This window comes from Ylistrum balloti, unplaced genomic scaffold (genome assembly GCF_031769215.1).
Source record: "Ylistrum balloti isolate Yb309-2 unplaced genomic scaffold, AGI_CSIRO_Ybal_v1 Utg370124, whole genome shotgun sequence".
Taxonomy (NCBI): domain Eukaryota; kingdom Metazoa; phylum Mollusca; class Bivalvia; order Pectinida; family Pectinidae; genus Ylistrum; species Ylistrum balloti.
The window spans coordinates 701327-719051 of record NW_026782139.1 but is presented as its reverse complement, the minus strand read 5'-3'; the positions used below and the strand labels follow the sequence as shown (position 1 = coordinate 719051).

Below are 17725 nucleotides of genomic sequence, written 5' to 3'. Positions count from 1 at the left end.
TGCTAATTGATTTTGCATATGAAATAAAGCAAAATCATTTTTATGTCACAGTATTGAGAATTATTCTGTTTAATTTTCCCGAGAACTTGTTTGTTCGACGAATTACTCATCAATCCTCAGAAACTGTATTAAATGTTACCAGTCATTGTTCAATTTCAAATTGAGCTCACCTTCTGAAATTCTGGAAAATTTCATACGGCTGAATAGCGTCTACATACTGTTATTGTTAGAATCATCCAATTTCAGAAAATGAAATATATTCATATGCATCCATTTACAATCTGACGTTGCATACTTTGGCTGTTCTCGATCGCGGCTCCTCCTTCCATGGTGACTGATGAAATTGTTTCCTTGTGACGTGGGTCCCATACAGTGCTAGTTACGCTTAATTACGTTATTTAGCAATAGAAGGACAGGGAGAAATTTCTCGGGACAAAGCCAGTCGGGTTTTATGCGAATTTCAACTTTTTTGATTTTGGATCATGAATATGAAATGCTAATATGTCATTTTTTTATTTTCATGCCGTTATTTAGCAACTTTGGACCACAAGAGATGTTGTTTCCGCTACAGTCTCGTAGACTCACCATGTGCTTTATTCAGAGAACAGTGATCACTGAAGCACCACGGAGAAGGAAACTGGAAATGAAACAAATTAATGTTAGCAAACGTACATAATTCTCCCTAAATTGTATTTTTAACGTGTTAATATAAAGTTATTTTTACTTAGAGTCAATAAAATGGGGCAAAATATAAATACAAATGTATATAAGAATGTATATTCCTACCTATATACAATGTAGGTTGGAAGTCTGAATATCGGAACGCAACCAAGTCAAAATTAATTCGCGGATAAGCTAGTCTGAACCCTTTGGACCACTTTTTATCAAACGGTGTGGTAAGGGTGATAATTTCAATTTCTCTATTGAGAATTTTCCAATGGTGGACACAGAGTTCCTGTATCCTGAACCTATGTTGTTTACATGTCGCAGCAGATTAAACTTCCAAAGGCTTGTTCCCAATTTCACGATTGTTGTGCTGGATATCAACAACTGACAAATAAGATATCAACACACGATTTTTGAGAGATGCAGGTTGATAAAAATTATACGGAGTTTTAAAATCGTCAAAATAACCTCTTTGTGAAACATCGTTTTCCTTCTGGGATGTAAAGTTGGAATTGTTTAATACTCGTTAGTATGCCTGGTGGTTTCGTTGCCGTTTACCATTTTTTCATTTGTAAACGTGACACAACTTACTTTAATTGATCAGGATTTGTATTGTCAGTGTCATCAATTAAGTAGGAGACGCTTGATCTCATGGAACACCTAATGCTCCTTGTGTATTTCAGGAGTCTACATGTAAATCTTTCTTATGTTCATATTTTGCTGTAGATTGATCGAATTCGAGTTCGAATTAAGATAAATCTGTATCTGGGAGTGAAATTAAAGGAATGCAAGTATCCAATATCTTAATGTATCCAAAACTAGTGATATCGAGGAAAATGGTAATTGACTGTGTTTAGAAATTATCTTATATTCTGCAATATTACAAACCTCTTCCTGTACACAGCAAAGTAAATCATCATACTTGTAGTAACTTAAATCTCCGTTCTTCCAGCGAACCTACAACAAAAGTCATCACGACGAGAATTTTAACATATTCACACTCTAATGTTGTTAAAGTTTCCGGTTTGATGTGAGGTCAAGATAGTAACCGAGTTTCACTTTCAAACTTTTTACGACTTAAAAAAAAATCTATTTCTCATTGAATAGAGAATAAGACACACTTCGGAATGAAAGGCACATTTATATATATTTATTGTTATTAATTGTAAATATGGTGAATAGGCAATGAGGCAAAACTGAAATTGATATCCGATTTTAAAGGTACCTCGCCTTTCCAGAGAATCATAATTGTTTGATGGGGACATTGATAGAACCAATACTGGCAGCAGAAATAGATATATATATATAGTGCAACAAGAGGATAACACTATGGCACTGAATAATTTTACTGATATGATTTCAGCATATGAACTGATCTGTGTACTAACGTAACACAGAGTTATTTCTTAATTGATGTATGAGATGTACATATATATATATATATATAAATCGATGTATTGGTATCTATATATAAATTTTTCATCGTCACATATTTTCAATCTCATGCACCCAAATTAGCACTATTATCATTTTATAAATAACCTTACGAGGTTTTATCAATATAGTTCACATTTTTTTCGAAGAATACTCAAACAGATAATATGATTGTGATATTATCATTTACCTTTTAAAAATGATTGTACACCTCAAGAATAATTCACTTTAGATTGATGATATTCGATTAACATTGTTTTTTGTGCATTGCTATTAATAACATAAAATATAAATTAGTATCGACTGTTATTTTAAGGCAATCTTGATGCATTACGATTCCTATCAAAATCAAATCCCGAATGATTAACGATTGATTTCGTTTTGTTCCTTCTAAATTCTAGCTCTATTGTATCAAATTGATTCACCCAAAATACATCCACAACATCACCTTTGTCATTACAATATCCCTGCATTCTTATTTGTTTTCTAGATATTGAAAGAATAATCATACTGCTTTAAAAAAACTCTTCTAACATAATCATGTCATCTTCAACATTTAAGGGCTGAGGTTGTCAGATCCGAATTTGTGCAAAATGTAAAGACAGCAGACTATATTTATTCAAGTGTTCGTTATTAAGCAATATTTACATTCAACTTACACCAAATGCCTTAAATTGCGGACTTGAGACAAACACCAGTCCGTAACCTAGCGGGTCTTCATGTTCGTCTTCTTCCCATTCTATCCCTTTAGGATTAAGAAAATATAATTTCAGATCTAACTGGGTAGTAGTGGTAACAATATTAAACACACTTAAGAATGGCTTTGACCGATTATGAGACATTATCATTGTATGACATGCATTTACCACTTACTAGTGATACAGCAACCGACTAGAAATGCCTTGCCTTCCTCAGGAGTGCGTGGTCGATCATGAACTCTGACCTCGTAGATTTCGTTAAGACCGTATTTATACAAATAATGTATACCATCCTCGAAACCGTCCCATTCAACATACACACTACCTGGAAATAATAAGAAAATGCATCATCATACAATTTGAGTGTGAAAGAACGTGAAAGATAGATAAACATAACAATAATTTTCTCTTTTAAAAACAACTGAAAAGGAATAATTTCATAATTTTCCCCGTTTAATCAGTAAACCCCTATAGTGATTCCCTAAGGATACGATAAGGGCTGATGGGAACTGGTTAATTCAGGAAAAAGAACACTTGAGTGCGCAAGGCTTAATCAGTAAAACAAACAATTCGTATGTGTGACTGATTGATAAATTTAGTATGAATTGCCATTCAAAAGACATTTGTTTGAACAAGAGATGCGTGTTAATGAACTCTATCGGAAATTTTATGGTCGCAACAATAACTTCGCTGGGAATGACCATTTCCTGTGTAATATATTAACAAGTCTCCGATGTTCCACAATATTTTAGTTGGTCCCGTGGTCGCTAACCTTGTTCTAATCTGAGAACTTGCCATTGCTTGATTTCATTGACAAGATATTATACTTACCATCTTCTTGGCCCACTACAGTACCAGTTCCCGGACCACAGTGGTGCTCATAAAACACATCCTCACGCCAGTGTTCACCCTGTTTAATTCGAGTACCCAAGGGAGGTAAGTCTTCATATGACTCTTGATACTTGCCATCTTTCGGAGAAGCTCTTAGATAACCTAGAATATCGGGATTGGTCACAATCTCCATCATATCCTCCTACAATGCATTGGACACAGTCTTTTCATTACTTGTCGCTCGGAAAATATTCATACTTCTTTTTATTCAGTGTAATATTCTATGTCCAGCTCCAAAACAATCTCTATTGTTGAACCAAAACATTGATATTCGCGAAATAACATGACGTATTATGTTCTAACTTAAGTTTTGTGTATTTTATTACCTATTTCTTTACCCCAAACATGCTGTTGTTTCAAAGAAATAATATAACAAAATATTTACCACTTCATCGTCTGTAAATGAAGTCACGCCTTTTGATTCTTTCAGACATTTTTCGATAAAAGACCTTTTCGACACATGAAGATGCCAACTCCCAAACAGTAACGCCGAAACCTAAAAAATGAAACAGAATACTCGAACTCCACGGTTTAAGAAACCGATTTAGTTGGTACTAAATTGTACTCACAAAACCCGCTACGTATCGTACTGAAAATCATGTGATTATTTTCCGTCGGTATATGAATTCGTGGACGCCAATTACCCATGAAATCAACGGAAATGATCCCCCCCCAAAACATCTATAATTTCACAGCATCTGTATGTCAAATGTTTGAATATATGTCTTGAAGATTAACAGTAGCACTTGGGTGAGTAACGAATATACATCTACAAAATATAATTTCAAATAACAGCTCTTATAACACAAACAGAAGAACGTTTAACGTTTAGATGGCTATATGGTTATCTTCATCAGAAATATGACCAGTTTGAAGCACTCACTTATGCAGTGTACAAAATTGTAAGGAACTGGCGCGCTTTTTCGACTGTACTCTACCGTGATAAACTATGTAATTGTGATGGTAAAAGAAATATAGACGTGATGGTAATAACATAGTGCAATCGATTTGGCTTCGCTCTATTATGTTTAACGCTTGGTTATAGACGAGGGAGTCTTCCAAAACCGCCCCCTACCCCTGGCCGCGCTGCGCTATGTCCAGTGTTAGTAGGCTTTACACTGGTCATTTGTCTGATGCAGGTGACATTGTTGTCATCGAAACGTCACACGTCACTTTTGTCATTATTTTCACCTAGTTGGTCGCCCTTTTTTATGCTAAAATATATCTCGTTGATTCCAATACGTGACATTTTATAAATCAGCAATGGTATTGTAAAGTCAAAACAAATAGTTATATAGTTAAAAGAAGAAGAAGCAAGACTATATCATGATTGCAAGAAACAGCAACATTCAACTTACAATTTTACGATAGTATCTTGCGATGAATTGTAATTCGTCTGGCCTAATGATGCTTCCCGATCCCAGGTGAGCTATTTTCTCCAGAAAACGCTGTCACAATAAGAAAAATGCGAAAAAGGAAAGGGTAAAAAATATACTTAAATGGCGCTTTGTTGCAAATAAACAGCAAAAAATGACTTAATTTCCCTTTCATTCATTACCTTTGTTAGGGTCATTACGTAGAAAACATTAAATAGCTGACCACATATGAGCTTCCAACATTCAAACACTTGATCCTTTTTTTCGTGACAAACTGTAGCGAATTGAACCATCAAAATCAACCTTTAAACTCCCGTTTTATTATGTTAACTAAATAATAACAAATTTTACTCACGTATCTAGGTGAATTGCGATGACACAGCGGTACACAAAACACGCTGTAGTTTTTACTGGCCATGTCTACCACTAGGTTGTAAATCTGTTGTCGATCGCTTTCTCGACTCTTCGACTGCAAAATGTTATATTTTCATGTTATGGAAGTTCGGAACACGTCGAAATTCATTCAAAAAAGGCTTTTAGCATTTGCTTTATTTCACACATATGGTTTTATTCACAATTAAGCTATTACGGTTTTAACAACGAAACCATTATTTATATCGTTTTATGTATACAATGACATCAATTACAAAACACACAATGTTTGTTTTGCTTTCGTTAGTTTTCTAAAATGATTTCATAATGCAAATAACAATAATAATCTTGAAGCCATAGTATACCTGGAAAGAATCTGAAGGATGTGACAGGCTCGAGATGTTTCCATCAGTTATCAGTATTATCCGCGGCGATATGCACAGGTTGTCAATCTCCATAGGATTTTCTTAAACGTTATCATGTTTGCAATTTTACAAAAATGTAATTTAAAAATGTCCACATGGAAGACAAATAAAATACCGACATGTCAACACAATTTTAATTTAAACTCAAAGTCAATGATACTAAGGGAAAACATCAACTAATGAAATATTTAAACGGAGACTCAGGAATCATTTGTATACGTTTGACATATTTCCAATAAATGCATTTGATTTTACGGCACAGTTTTAATTACATTGTATGATCGATTTCAATATATGACAAAAACAAAAAAAGAAAATTTCAACATGTCAACAAAATCATATTCCTATATCAAATCTAATAAAACTAGGGCAAACAATCAACAAAAGAAAGATTTATTGTGAGTTTGTCTGTGAGATGCCGACATCGTTCACGAATAATGTCATATTGACAGCAAGCCCTAGAATGTTGAATCAACTGCAACATTAAACCACCATAGGCTGAGGATGAAGAGATGTTGCTCTCTAGAAACGGAAAATCTACAATAGGGAAATTGAAATCACCAAACTCACTATAAAAAGTTGTCATTGTAGGAAACCTTATTTCTGAACGGAGAGCGTACGTATAACGAACATAATAATATGTTCCTAATAAAATGAGTGCAATAATATTGTATAACGGGAGTGCTGACTTGACTTGTTCATGTCAACCGAGTATCACACATACTTTCCTACAAGCATTTTGCATACGATATATAAACTTAACACAAAATATGTGAAATAATCGAAACTTACGGTTACCATGTATTGCAGTTTTACACAAACGCAGTCCCTGACACAAAATTGCTGGTCCATCCAGTCCGCTGTCTCTGATGGCATCTGTTGACATTGTCAACAAAATTAATAGGATAAAGACGACAAACAAGAAGAAAAAAGAAGGACATCGAAATGAATAAGTAAAGAAAATCGTTCTACCTCACTAAGTTAAAATCGCCGATATCACAGGACTTACAAAATTGTAAACACATACGTTTTAGAACTGTAAAGAGAGCATGGTAATGTATATGTTGAAGAGAAATCCATCAACTGTGACTCGACAAGGAACAAGGGAATATTAAGATATTCACAAATATGCGGCTCAAATTTGTTAAAAAGACATGAAATAAATTAGAAGAGCTCACTGTTTAAACAAATATTCCATGGTTTTGAGGGCAATATTAGAGTTTATGGACTGGTCATTCACAAAAATTGAGGTTAGTATACATATTTTGAACGAGAAACCAGTCTATACACTCTCATATAATGGTCTCGTATGGTGTTGTATTATATCACGTCAACCCGTTGTCCTTGACTACAGAACTATACTTAACTATTGGCTAGAGCAACTACAAGAACTGTATAAGTCTAAAATGAATGAAGTATGATACAAGAACACAAAGTCAATTAATCTATTTATTTTTCCTAATTCTGTTCAATTTCTGATAATTCTAACATGTGCTAATATTTATTTGTAGCTGATAATAACTTTACGGTATTTCTGGTTTTGAATCAGAATAAAAACAATCAATAGATCGACATATATACACATTTAATCGTATACCTAGCCCTTCGATCCAGAGGGATTCGTCATTTGTCAGATGCTGCCGCACTGCTGTCCAACTCCCAAAGGTTACGAAGGCAATGTTTTCGTCTAAGAGTCCCGCAACTCTCTCATTAATTATACCTAAACAGTAAAGGAGACTTTATCAGAAAATAAAATAAATATGCAAATCAACCATTTTTAATTTCTTAATATTGTGCATGTTCGCATTTATAATATTTTGCTTGTTAATTCTGTTGTTTTATACCTTGTTCTCATTTGAGAACGTGATATTACTTGATTTTACCAAGATTTACATGGCGAAGACTTTTTCGGGAGTCTCCGTGTAAATATTTCTTTAGTTCACATTTTGCCCGAGTTTTATGGAATTTGAGTTTGGATTATGATTATGTTGCCATGTTGGTATTTTCTCAATGTATATTGAATTTACCACGACAAGTAAAAATTAAAGTAGTATGATGCATTGTTGTCTCTATTGTATCTCATTTTCAGGTATGCCATTTTTCTGTGTTTTAGTAATAGTAGATACCTTGAAGGATTTCTCCTGTTATATCAATCAGTTTTGAGAAGTTGTCATCCCGTTCCATGTTATTAGACGTGTCCAGTAGTAAAACTGTGTCTGGTCCTTCACCGCGAGGGAGGTTTAATCTGGAAGCTATAGAAGTATAAAAGACACTTCAAGTTCATACATTATATACTTCTAATATGAAAACATCTATTTAATTAGTACTATTTATATTTCGTTCTGTTAATGACCAATAAAATCCAAAACAAAGCAAAATTCTTTATAATACTCAACACTGATGAAAATCTTAATATGAACAATTAATTTATGAGTATCTATTAGTTAAAGTCCTCCTCAATAAAATTGTTCCTCGTGGTAAGCCACTGTCTAATAACAACTTGCCTTGGCAGCGTACTAAAGAGAGTATCATTTTACCCCTTTCTCCATAAGAAACAACAGGATATTTGATGGCAGTGATCGAAAAGATAGCATACTCAATCTCTCTTTCATCCCAATCCTCCCATCACTCACTCACTCACTCACTCACTCACATTACCTTCCTCACACATACTATTATTATTTACGGTTCAGGACTGATAAAATTGATAGCCACAATATTTGCTCGACACACTAAGCTACACTGTTAATAACTATTTTACCTTTTCGTATTAAAATGCAACTAGAAATAAACACCCTCGCACACGCCCTTACAAACCCTTACTACAACCTCTTTGATCCACCCATTATCTCAGTAATCATTTTCAGTTGGTAACTTGTAATTGATTACCTTGTTCAATCATTTCCATGTACGCGGCATCCATGTCATGTTTTGTCGTGCTACATGTGGAGTCGCTGCCAGTTGTGAGAGACAATTCTAACATTTTAGAATACATCAACTGATTTTGAGCTTCCAAGGCAATCTCGTAATCAGCTGAATGGAGAAAACAATAAAACATATACCATTAGGGATGACGACTCAAGACTTTGATATGCAGTGTAATGGTCCCTGTGTAGCCAACTAAGCAAATCATGTAAACAGTTCTTTCTGCTGTTCCTGGTTTGAGTGTAAATATTCTGGCAGAAACCTTATTTGTATGTATGATTATCTATAAGGAAAATTTGAGATAAGGATAAGGAAAGAACATGTACTTTACACTGAGCGCTGATATTTATTAACTGTTATGTTTGAATAGTTAGTGTTGCTATAGAAACGGCGATGGAACAGAGCCATAGTGACTGTTTCACTTAGGGGATTGCAGTGATGGCAATGTGTTATGTATTTTTGTTTCAATCTTATAAGAATATATAACACGTGTAAGGCGTGTTAATATAGGCATTAACCAGTCTTGATAGGGTGCTGATGTTTAAATATAAAATATATATATATATATATAAATGGTATAACAAGTTCTATTTTTAAATATCTATAGGATGCTATTTGTGTGGATAAGCCAGAATTTGCATATCATTATCATTACATTTTGACCATATTCTCGGCTGCCTCCATAGGGACTTCCCGACCCACCAGATATATACTGAAAGGATAAAGAAACGCAGGGTAATATTTATTCCGATATTTTGAAAACACTTTCTCCAAATAAAGTAAAACTTTGTGGATTGAGTAATTAGGTCATATTACACCTTGTCATGTATCGAAAATTTAGTCACGGTACAGTGCGCAGCTCTGGTAAATGGAGGAAGGAAAAAACAAGAATCTCGTGCACCGTGTTGTTCTGGTCTCATGCAGCGTTGGTTAAGTCACTCTTCGTTAGTCTTTATACAGACCAACTGCTTCCCTAAAATTAATTGAGAATCTGATTCGTTTTAAGAATGGCACGACTCACAGAAGTTCAGAGGGGTCAGGCCATTCAGATGCTGATGCAAGGATGGCCTGGGTCGCTGCACATGCTCCACGACGGTTTCCACTGAGGCAGTGGAGACAAGTTTTCTTCACGGACGAGTCTCGATTCTGTCTTTATCGATCTGACGGCCGTCAACGTGTCTACCGACGTCGTGGCGAACGTTTTACGGACGCTTGCGTTGTAGAGAGGGATAAGTTTGGGGGCGGTTCAGTAATGGTGTGGGGAGGAATCTCACACGGGTTAAAATCACAATTGGTTGTTGTCGATGGCAATTTAACAGCAGCTAAGTATAGAGATGAGATCCTCCGACCCCATGTTATCCCTTTCTTACAGCAGCATAATCTAACCCTACAGCAGGATAATGCTAGGCCCCACGTAGCAAGGATTTGCCAAGCCTTTTTGACCAACAACAACATTCAACCACTAGATTGGCCGCCATTTAGCCCTGATTTGTCCCCGATCGAGCATCTTTAGGACCAGTTGGATAGACAGGTTCGGAAGTGCCAGCCACCCCCTGCTACTCGAGAGCAGTTGGCCAGAGCTCTGTTTGAAGAGTGGGACAACATCCCCATAAGACGGATTAACGCTTTCATGAACTCTATGACCAGAAGAATAAGGGCCGTGACCACAGCAAACGGCGGACACACAAGATATTGATAACTCAGTTCAATTTCAATTTCAAAATCCTATGGGTCCATTCAATTTAATCGTTAATACCTCTAAACCAATTGTCAGATGCAAAATACAGACTTTGGAAATTTTTAAGCTTTAATTTATCTGTAAGTATACAAAATTTCGTTTTAAATGAAGCCCGATATCATACTTAATTTCTGGTTTAAAGTTCACCCTGCATGTCTTTATCCTTTTAGTATATGTATATACATATGGGGTCTCCTAGACTTCGGGCGTCTTTCTACAATCTTCCAAATTTTACATGTAAAATTATGGTATAAAGGGAGAACATTATCGCGAGCGGGACATTAAGAACTGACATTAATTCTTGAGGATACGTATCGTTTATGAATATCTAAAAGATAAATACATCTGGATATGAATGAAGATCTTTTCTAACGAGAGTTAAACCAGTGCTGAAAATAATGTATCATTGATGATCATTTATGAGAAAAAATTGATACGTTTAAGTGAATATGGATGCTAGTTAGCATGTCTAAAACACTTAAGTTTAAGTGAATATGGATGATAGTTATCGTGTTTAAAGTGCTTCAGTTTAAGAGAATATGGATGTTAATTATAATGTTTAAAGTGCATAAATTGAAGTGAATATGGATGTTACCTCTTATGTTTAAAGCATTTCCTCCATTTTCGTACGGGAGAAAAACGTTTTGTTTCTCTCTTGTAATATTGTACAAGTGTTTAAGACATAAAAATCGTTTATTCGCAGTTTCGACATGAGGTTGTATTTCTATGATAGTTAAAGTGAACTTACATTGGATCTGGTGATCATGATCGTGTTGTTTACAGCTCATTTGCTCCAGCTCATGTTCCTTCATTTCTTCTGTCTTTTCGGATGATCTGGATGCATCTTTGTCTTGTTAATGTATGGAATTGACAACAAAACAACCGCTTGAAGTAAAACGCTTATTATCATTCAATTATATAAAAGCATGTTCACTTGGTGTTAAGAATGAAATATAAACGCAGAAGCTAAGAAATCTTTGAAATAATAGTCATGCTACAATGACAAAGAATACAAAGAAGATGAAAAGTGTGGAAACAACATCTTTAAAATACTCACCTGGTAAAATTTTCTTCTTTATTAGGGCAGGAATCTTCTTTATTCCTCCAGTAACCTCTTCGAAAGAAAAATATACATACATAGATTATCTTATATAACTTCAATTTATATAAGATTCATGAAACTAGACAGCCTTTTTTGTCTGTAACTGAGCTTCCAGGATTTGACCATGCCGATCAAAAATCTAAATTGGGGATATTTTTATTTCGATCTTTTATTACGTCATTATGCATTTGTGCCATTGTGATGTCACAACAGAGAAAAACGGGAACCACCAACCAATTACAGTTCATATTACACCTACAGTCAAAACAATTAATTAATCGATGTCATTACACTGATATTTTTTTGTGTATTTGTACTTACAACGAATAAATTCATTACTGATTCTTTTCTTCCTCAAATCGACATCAAAATAAAAAAAAAGAAACTAACTATCAATGAGAGCATCATCTATGAGGTTAACCACGATATGCCGTTCCTCATGTGATATTTCATCCATTTTTTCCTCCATAAGTTGTTGATGCTGTCGTTGTTCTTGGATACCAGTCCTCACTAAATCTGAAGCTTCATTAAGACTTCGAGAAATCCTCTGCAAGTCAGCTTGCATTCCTAAGACAAAGGAAATAAATGGCGATCTGCATGTCAAGCAATTTTCAATTTCAACAAAAACCCGTCGAAAGGATCGGCCATCAGGCTTAGTCTATCTAAGTCCTCCCCTTTAACAAGTGAGAGGATTCCGATGAAAACAAGACTCCGTATACCTGACACACAAGTGAATTTTGCATTTTACATTTCAATACATATTTATTATTGATTGTATTTGAGCAGGTAGATGCTGAAATAAGCTGCGCTATACAGTTGTTTATCCTTCAAGAACTCTTTAGAAAGGTTACTTTTCTTAAGTGCCAAAACTTAGGTGGTCAATGAGGAAACTCAGAATTATTCGGATTAAATGTAAAGATTCACACGTGTGGATCACTAACTGCAATAATTCAACAAATCTCATAATTCGCATGCGTCATATACATGTGTATATCCTAAACCGTGTAACTAAAGAATACATTAAAACGTGTTATTCAAGCTAGGCCGAACCTTGGGACAAAGTCAAGTACAAAACCGTTGAACCGAAGATATGACAGTATTAAGGTGTCAGATGTTATATTTCATTTTTTTAAGACTAAATGTAAATCATCACCACAGTACGTTACGTTAAGCAGATATACGAACAATACCATATTGTAATTACCTGCCTGAAACGATGAAAGATGATTACTGATACTTTCATTCATGTCCTCCATCAAAGCAGAACACTTTGAAGATATTTCCTCTTTGGTTAAGAAATTGTTCGTTATGGTATTATTCAAATTCTCGAGATGACGAAGCATTGGCTTGTGATCGAGCACACTCAGGCGCTCCATCAACTGTTGTAGGGTTCTATTTGCTTCCATTTGTAGGGTTTTGATGTCATGTTGAAATTCCCCATCACTAAGACAATGCTCTAACAGAACAATGAAATATTGTTGCTCTCTCTTGACATCGATAGGCGCATTCTTTAAAGGTGCGATCTCATTTTTTATTTTGTCTTCGAATTCACGGCTGCATATCAGGGCAATTCGACATAAGGTGTTGTAAATGTCATCCCACGTTAAGTCAAAACGCTCTTTGGTGATACCGGCATCATGAGAATGACATAGCTTATTTCTGTGTTGACGTATCTCCTTAATGAGTTCTTTATCATCGTTTGATAAATTACACAAGTTGAGAAGCAGTGCAGATAACATAGTGATGTCAAACTCATTAACATCAGCTTGAACACCACCAGGAGGTGATAATATTTTCCGTTGGTATTGAGAAACCCACTTAGCTGACTGAAGCTTCTTCCTGACTTGCTGGCCCTGAAGGTATTGCCCGACGTCTCCGACAATGTGCACAAACAGCTCACGTAGTGTGTGGGTTCCAACCGAAAGAAGGAGCTTGGCAATTCTACAGTAGAACCCTAACTCTTCATTCGGCTGCATATTTGGGACGGTACGACCTCCGGTAGCCATATTTGTTGATATCTCGTACACAGTAGATTAAGCTTGTAGGGAAGATATGCGAGTTATGTGTTTTACCTTACTGTCAACAAACCAGTATAGTTGTCTTTCGTCCAATTAGACGGATAGTCCATAACGCATATAATGATGTCTTTCATTTGTCACACGTAAAAATACATCTTTACCACCATAGAATGAAATGGTATTCCATTACCAATATTGCGTGTTGTCTACTAAGTCATATATACCCGTCCTCAACTACTGGCAAATGACTCGTATACTGATCAATTACTTCCTTATTGAGTAATATTTAAAAAAAAAAAAACATGCACAAGTCGACAAGTTCACACAAGTTTAGAGTTATCAAACTGTTATATTTAGATCGGCTATGTAATTCATACGAGAAACGAAAGAAGAGTATACACGCAAGTGTAACTGGTTATACAAAAGACAAACAAATGAATGTTACTACACAAATCATCTTATCAAACTGACAAATCATAAAGTACAAAAAAACAGAAACCCGGAAGGTTGGTTTACAAATATGTAAAGAGATGTTCATTCGGAATTGTTGCACCCCATAAAATTTTCACATTTAATTACTGGTATAATACTGATCAATGTATGATCAAAGGGAGGTAACTCTTATTTTGCCGAAATCCGGAGTCAAGGTCCGATGTTTGGGTCCGACATTAATTCGTCTTTAAACGAAATTCCGAAAATACATGGTCTCGTCCCTCTCCTTTCAGGTAAGATTTCTTATGTAATATTTGTTGATGCCACAGAATACTGATGTAGTTTGTAATCTTAATGTAGGAATTGATCAACCAAGATAATAAATCTGGTGTAGCCAGTGACAGCTTATTGAGGAATGTTCTTAATAGTTTATTTGAGTTAAAAAATAGTTCAAGATCGGAACCCTTTGAAGTTGCCGCCTTCTGTAAAAGTCCCATAATGCTTTGCGGTAAACAATATGGCTGGGCCCATGGTTTCTATCTACTCTAGTATTGTTAGTTGAATTATGTTGTTTGTGAATTATAATTCCAACTATATGGTAAATCATTGCAGTATTATATTATGGTCCTGATTGGTCAGTATTGTTAGATATAAATGATCTGACTGTTGATAAGAAGTTTATTAAATATTTTATTAAAAATATTGTACACACATGTAGATTTGTAGTTTCATACCCCTAGCAAGCATATATATATCTATAGATAATTGATATCATGAGTAATAAGTACAATTGTATTGCTGTTCGTTGGATTTGGATTGAATGACAGTGTGATATGTTATTAGCAAGTAATTTTAAGAATACCTGCTTAGATTCAGTTATATCATGGAAATCATTCTATTATAGGAAAGCTGTCTGTAGAGAGTGAGATACTGTTTTGAATATTGTAATTTGATTGTCAAGTAAATACATGGTCTCGCCGCTCTCCTTTCAGTGACTGTCATCATGATGCCAATCATGTCCTGGGAGACAGCGTTAACAAATACACGACCTTCCATTCCAAAGTAAACTTTCATTTCTGTGAAAGTCAACAAACCAATGCAACGCAAATGACCTTATCAGAAAGCAAACCCAATCCCTAACCGAACGTCTTGAATGTGGAGTGAAAACGTTAGACATTTCAAAGGGATTCGTGTCATCAACAGCGGGAGCTGTAGGTAGTCGCCATGCTTTCAGCTGCGTAGTAACTTGTCACAGGTTCAGCCCTCTCTCTGAACGTTTTACAGCAAATTCTGCCTCTTAGTGACATGGATTATTCTTTGTGTATACAAAAAATGTTTTGATAATCATTTTTGTGTTGACATATTTTAATTGATTTTTTTAGAAAAAAAAAAGACTAAATTTTTCCGCGTACTTCAAAGTTATAATGAGTGAGTAGTGTCCGCGAAAAGCCTAGTCAGCTTCATCGTTTTAAATTTGTTCGAAGTATGCCACTCATTTGGTTGTTTTGCTTGTGAAAATGTAATGAATAGAATATTTGATGGTGTCTTCAGTAATACTTGTAAAATTCTTCCATACTGTTTAATTATCAATTTCCGCGGGAGTTTTATTTTCATTGATTTCGAGGGCACTCTTTAATTAATTCGTATGACGATGAACTGTTAAAATATATTTATTAAGTTAGATTTATCTTTACGGAATTGAACGCATAGAAATATGTGAGTTTATAGTTTCAATATGTACTTTTATATACATATATTTCCATATAAAAGTTAATTGTCGTCTTTTGTCAATATATACATAATCACAGTAAGGAGGTATTGTAATATATATTTTTCCACTTAAAACGCTTAATTGATGCAACATGTTCACACAATTTATAGCTCGTCGAAATAAATGAAGACGTCACGGAATGTTTTCATCTTATGTTTATTTCACCCATGTCCACAATGTATTTCGTACAACCACGCACATGTATATAGTATATATATGATATTGTTCACATTCAATGCTACCGTCTTTATAACATAGTGATTAGTGAAGACCGATATCCCCATCATCTGTTCTTCGTGTATTTAATTTATCTAATTATGTATTTACTGTTAAATCGAATGTTCTTTTAATTCGTATTTCAACGACAACTGATACACGAAGTGAAAACTTTGCTAAATAATCACTTAATATAAACATATTTTTTTAAAATGTTTTTGTTAGATTTGTACTCACGTTAATCAGTCGACAAGGTACTTTGCCTTACGGATGTAACTTAGACCTTTTCACTGTCACATTTATAAACACGAATTTGTTTCACACAAGGGTGGTCGAGTGGCGAAATGATACCGAATTCGCCTTTCACTGAGGGAGCCGTGGTTTGATAGCCTGATCGGAAAAGATCTGGGGTTACCAGCCCGATTGCAATTTGCACTTCGTAAATTGGGTTCCCACAAACAATTGTAGGTTAGATGTATCTGGGATTAAAGTAGAGAACATGCTTTATTATATTCCAAAGCGCAAATCAAATAGTGTCAGATTATTATCAAGATTACTGCGTAAAAATCCTTCAACTTTATTTGGGTTGTTCTTGTCCACAATTTGACCTCGAGTTATAAGTCCAATCTATGTTACCGACCCGCTTAATGGCTGAATCATCGCCAAATTTCTTTGAGAGGTGGACAAGACGACTTTTATATTCACAAATATTTATGAAGCAACCCTGAAATATAACGGAGATATTAAATAACTACTCATAAATATCATCCCCACGGAATAGAGATTACTGTTAAAAAAATACCCACTTCAATGAATTAAATTGATTTCGGTTGTAAACCATATTATCTTCTTATAAACCAAATTTATTACATACTATACTTTACAAATAACTAATACATAATCTTTTTAAAATTTTTAACATCATGGAAATTTACTACGTCCCATACCAAAAACCTCCCATCTCCTAAATGGTCCGACTAAACCAGCCAAAAAAACCCGTTTCACATGAAGATGAATTGTTTAAGGAAGATGAGTTCACCATTTATTGTCTTATGAGAGATATTTTGGGAAGAACCTTTACCAATTCTCCAAATCAACAGGTAAACCATATTTTTATCATAAATAATGACTGAATGTTATCTAAACCTTATGTTTGCATTGAGTACTAAAATGTAAAAATTAGTGTCGACACCGACGTCGGTAGAGAATTAAAATCAAAACCTTTCTTCTGTTCCTTCCTGGTAGAGAGACAAAATCACCGAACTTCTTCTATCATTATTGTTAATGGACATTCTAGTCAATGTATGAGGTATTTTGAAATGTCTGTTATAAAGAAATATTTCATCAATTCAATAAGAATAGCAAATAAATTATATTTACATCTGCTGTGAAATTAATATGTAATTTCATGCATAAGTGAATAAAGACTGATGCAGTGAAATGATATTATGAATACTTTGGAATTGGTTGTCCATACCCCCTTCTCTCTAACAAAACACAACAACTATTGGATAACATAATCATCTTACCTTGATGAATGATCCCTGGAAAAGTACACGGTACAGCGTCTTAAATTCAGCTGGATTTGTTTGTCTTAATTCCTCACAAACCGCAAACATGTCAACAAAGATGGTCTCTCGACCAATAAGATAATCATTAAA

General features: G+C 34.7%; 1 protein-coding gene across 1 annotated transcript; it reads right to left on the bottom strand.

Moving 5' to 3' along the window:
- Positions 1-855: 855 nt before the first annotated feature.
- LOC132550451 (uncharacterized) lies at positions 856-8046 on the bottom strand. The gene is made up of 12 exons (XM_060214518.1): positions 7989-8046; positions 7460-7582; positions 6655-6738; positions 5803-5903; positions 5421-5528; positions 5048-5137; positions 4075-4185; positions 3630-3831; positions 2974-3123; positions 2760-2845; positions 1555-1623; positions 856-1050 (listed from the first exon to the last, which is right to left on the bottom strand). Exons 1-12 carry the CDS (start codon positions 8044-8046, stop codon positions 856-858), a joined length of 1377 nt encoding a protein of 458 aa, XP_060070501.1.
- Between the last annotated feature and the right edge of the window lie 9679 nt (positions 8047-17725).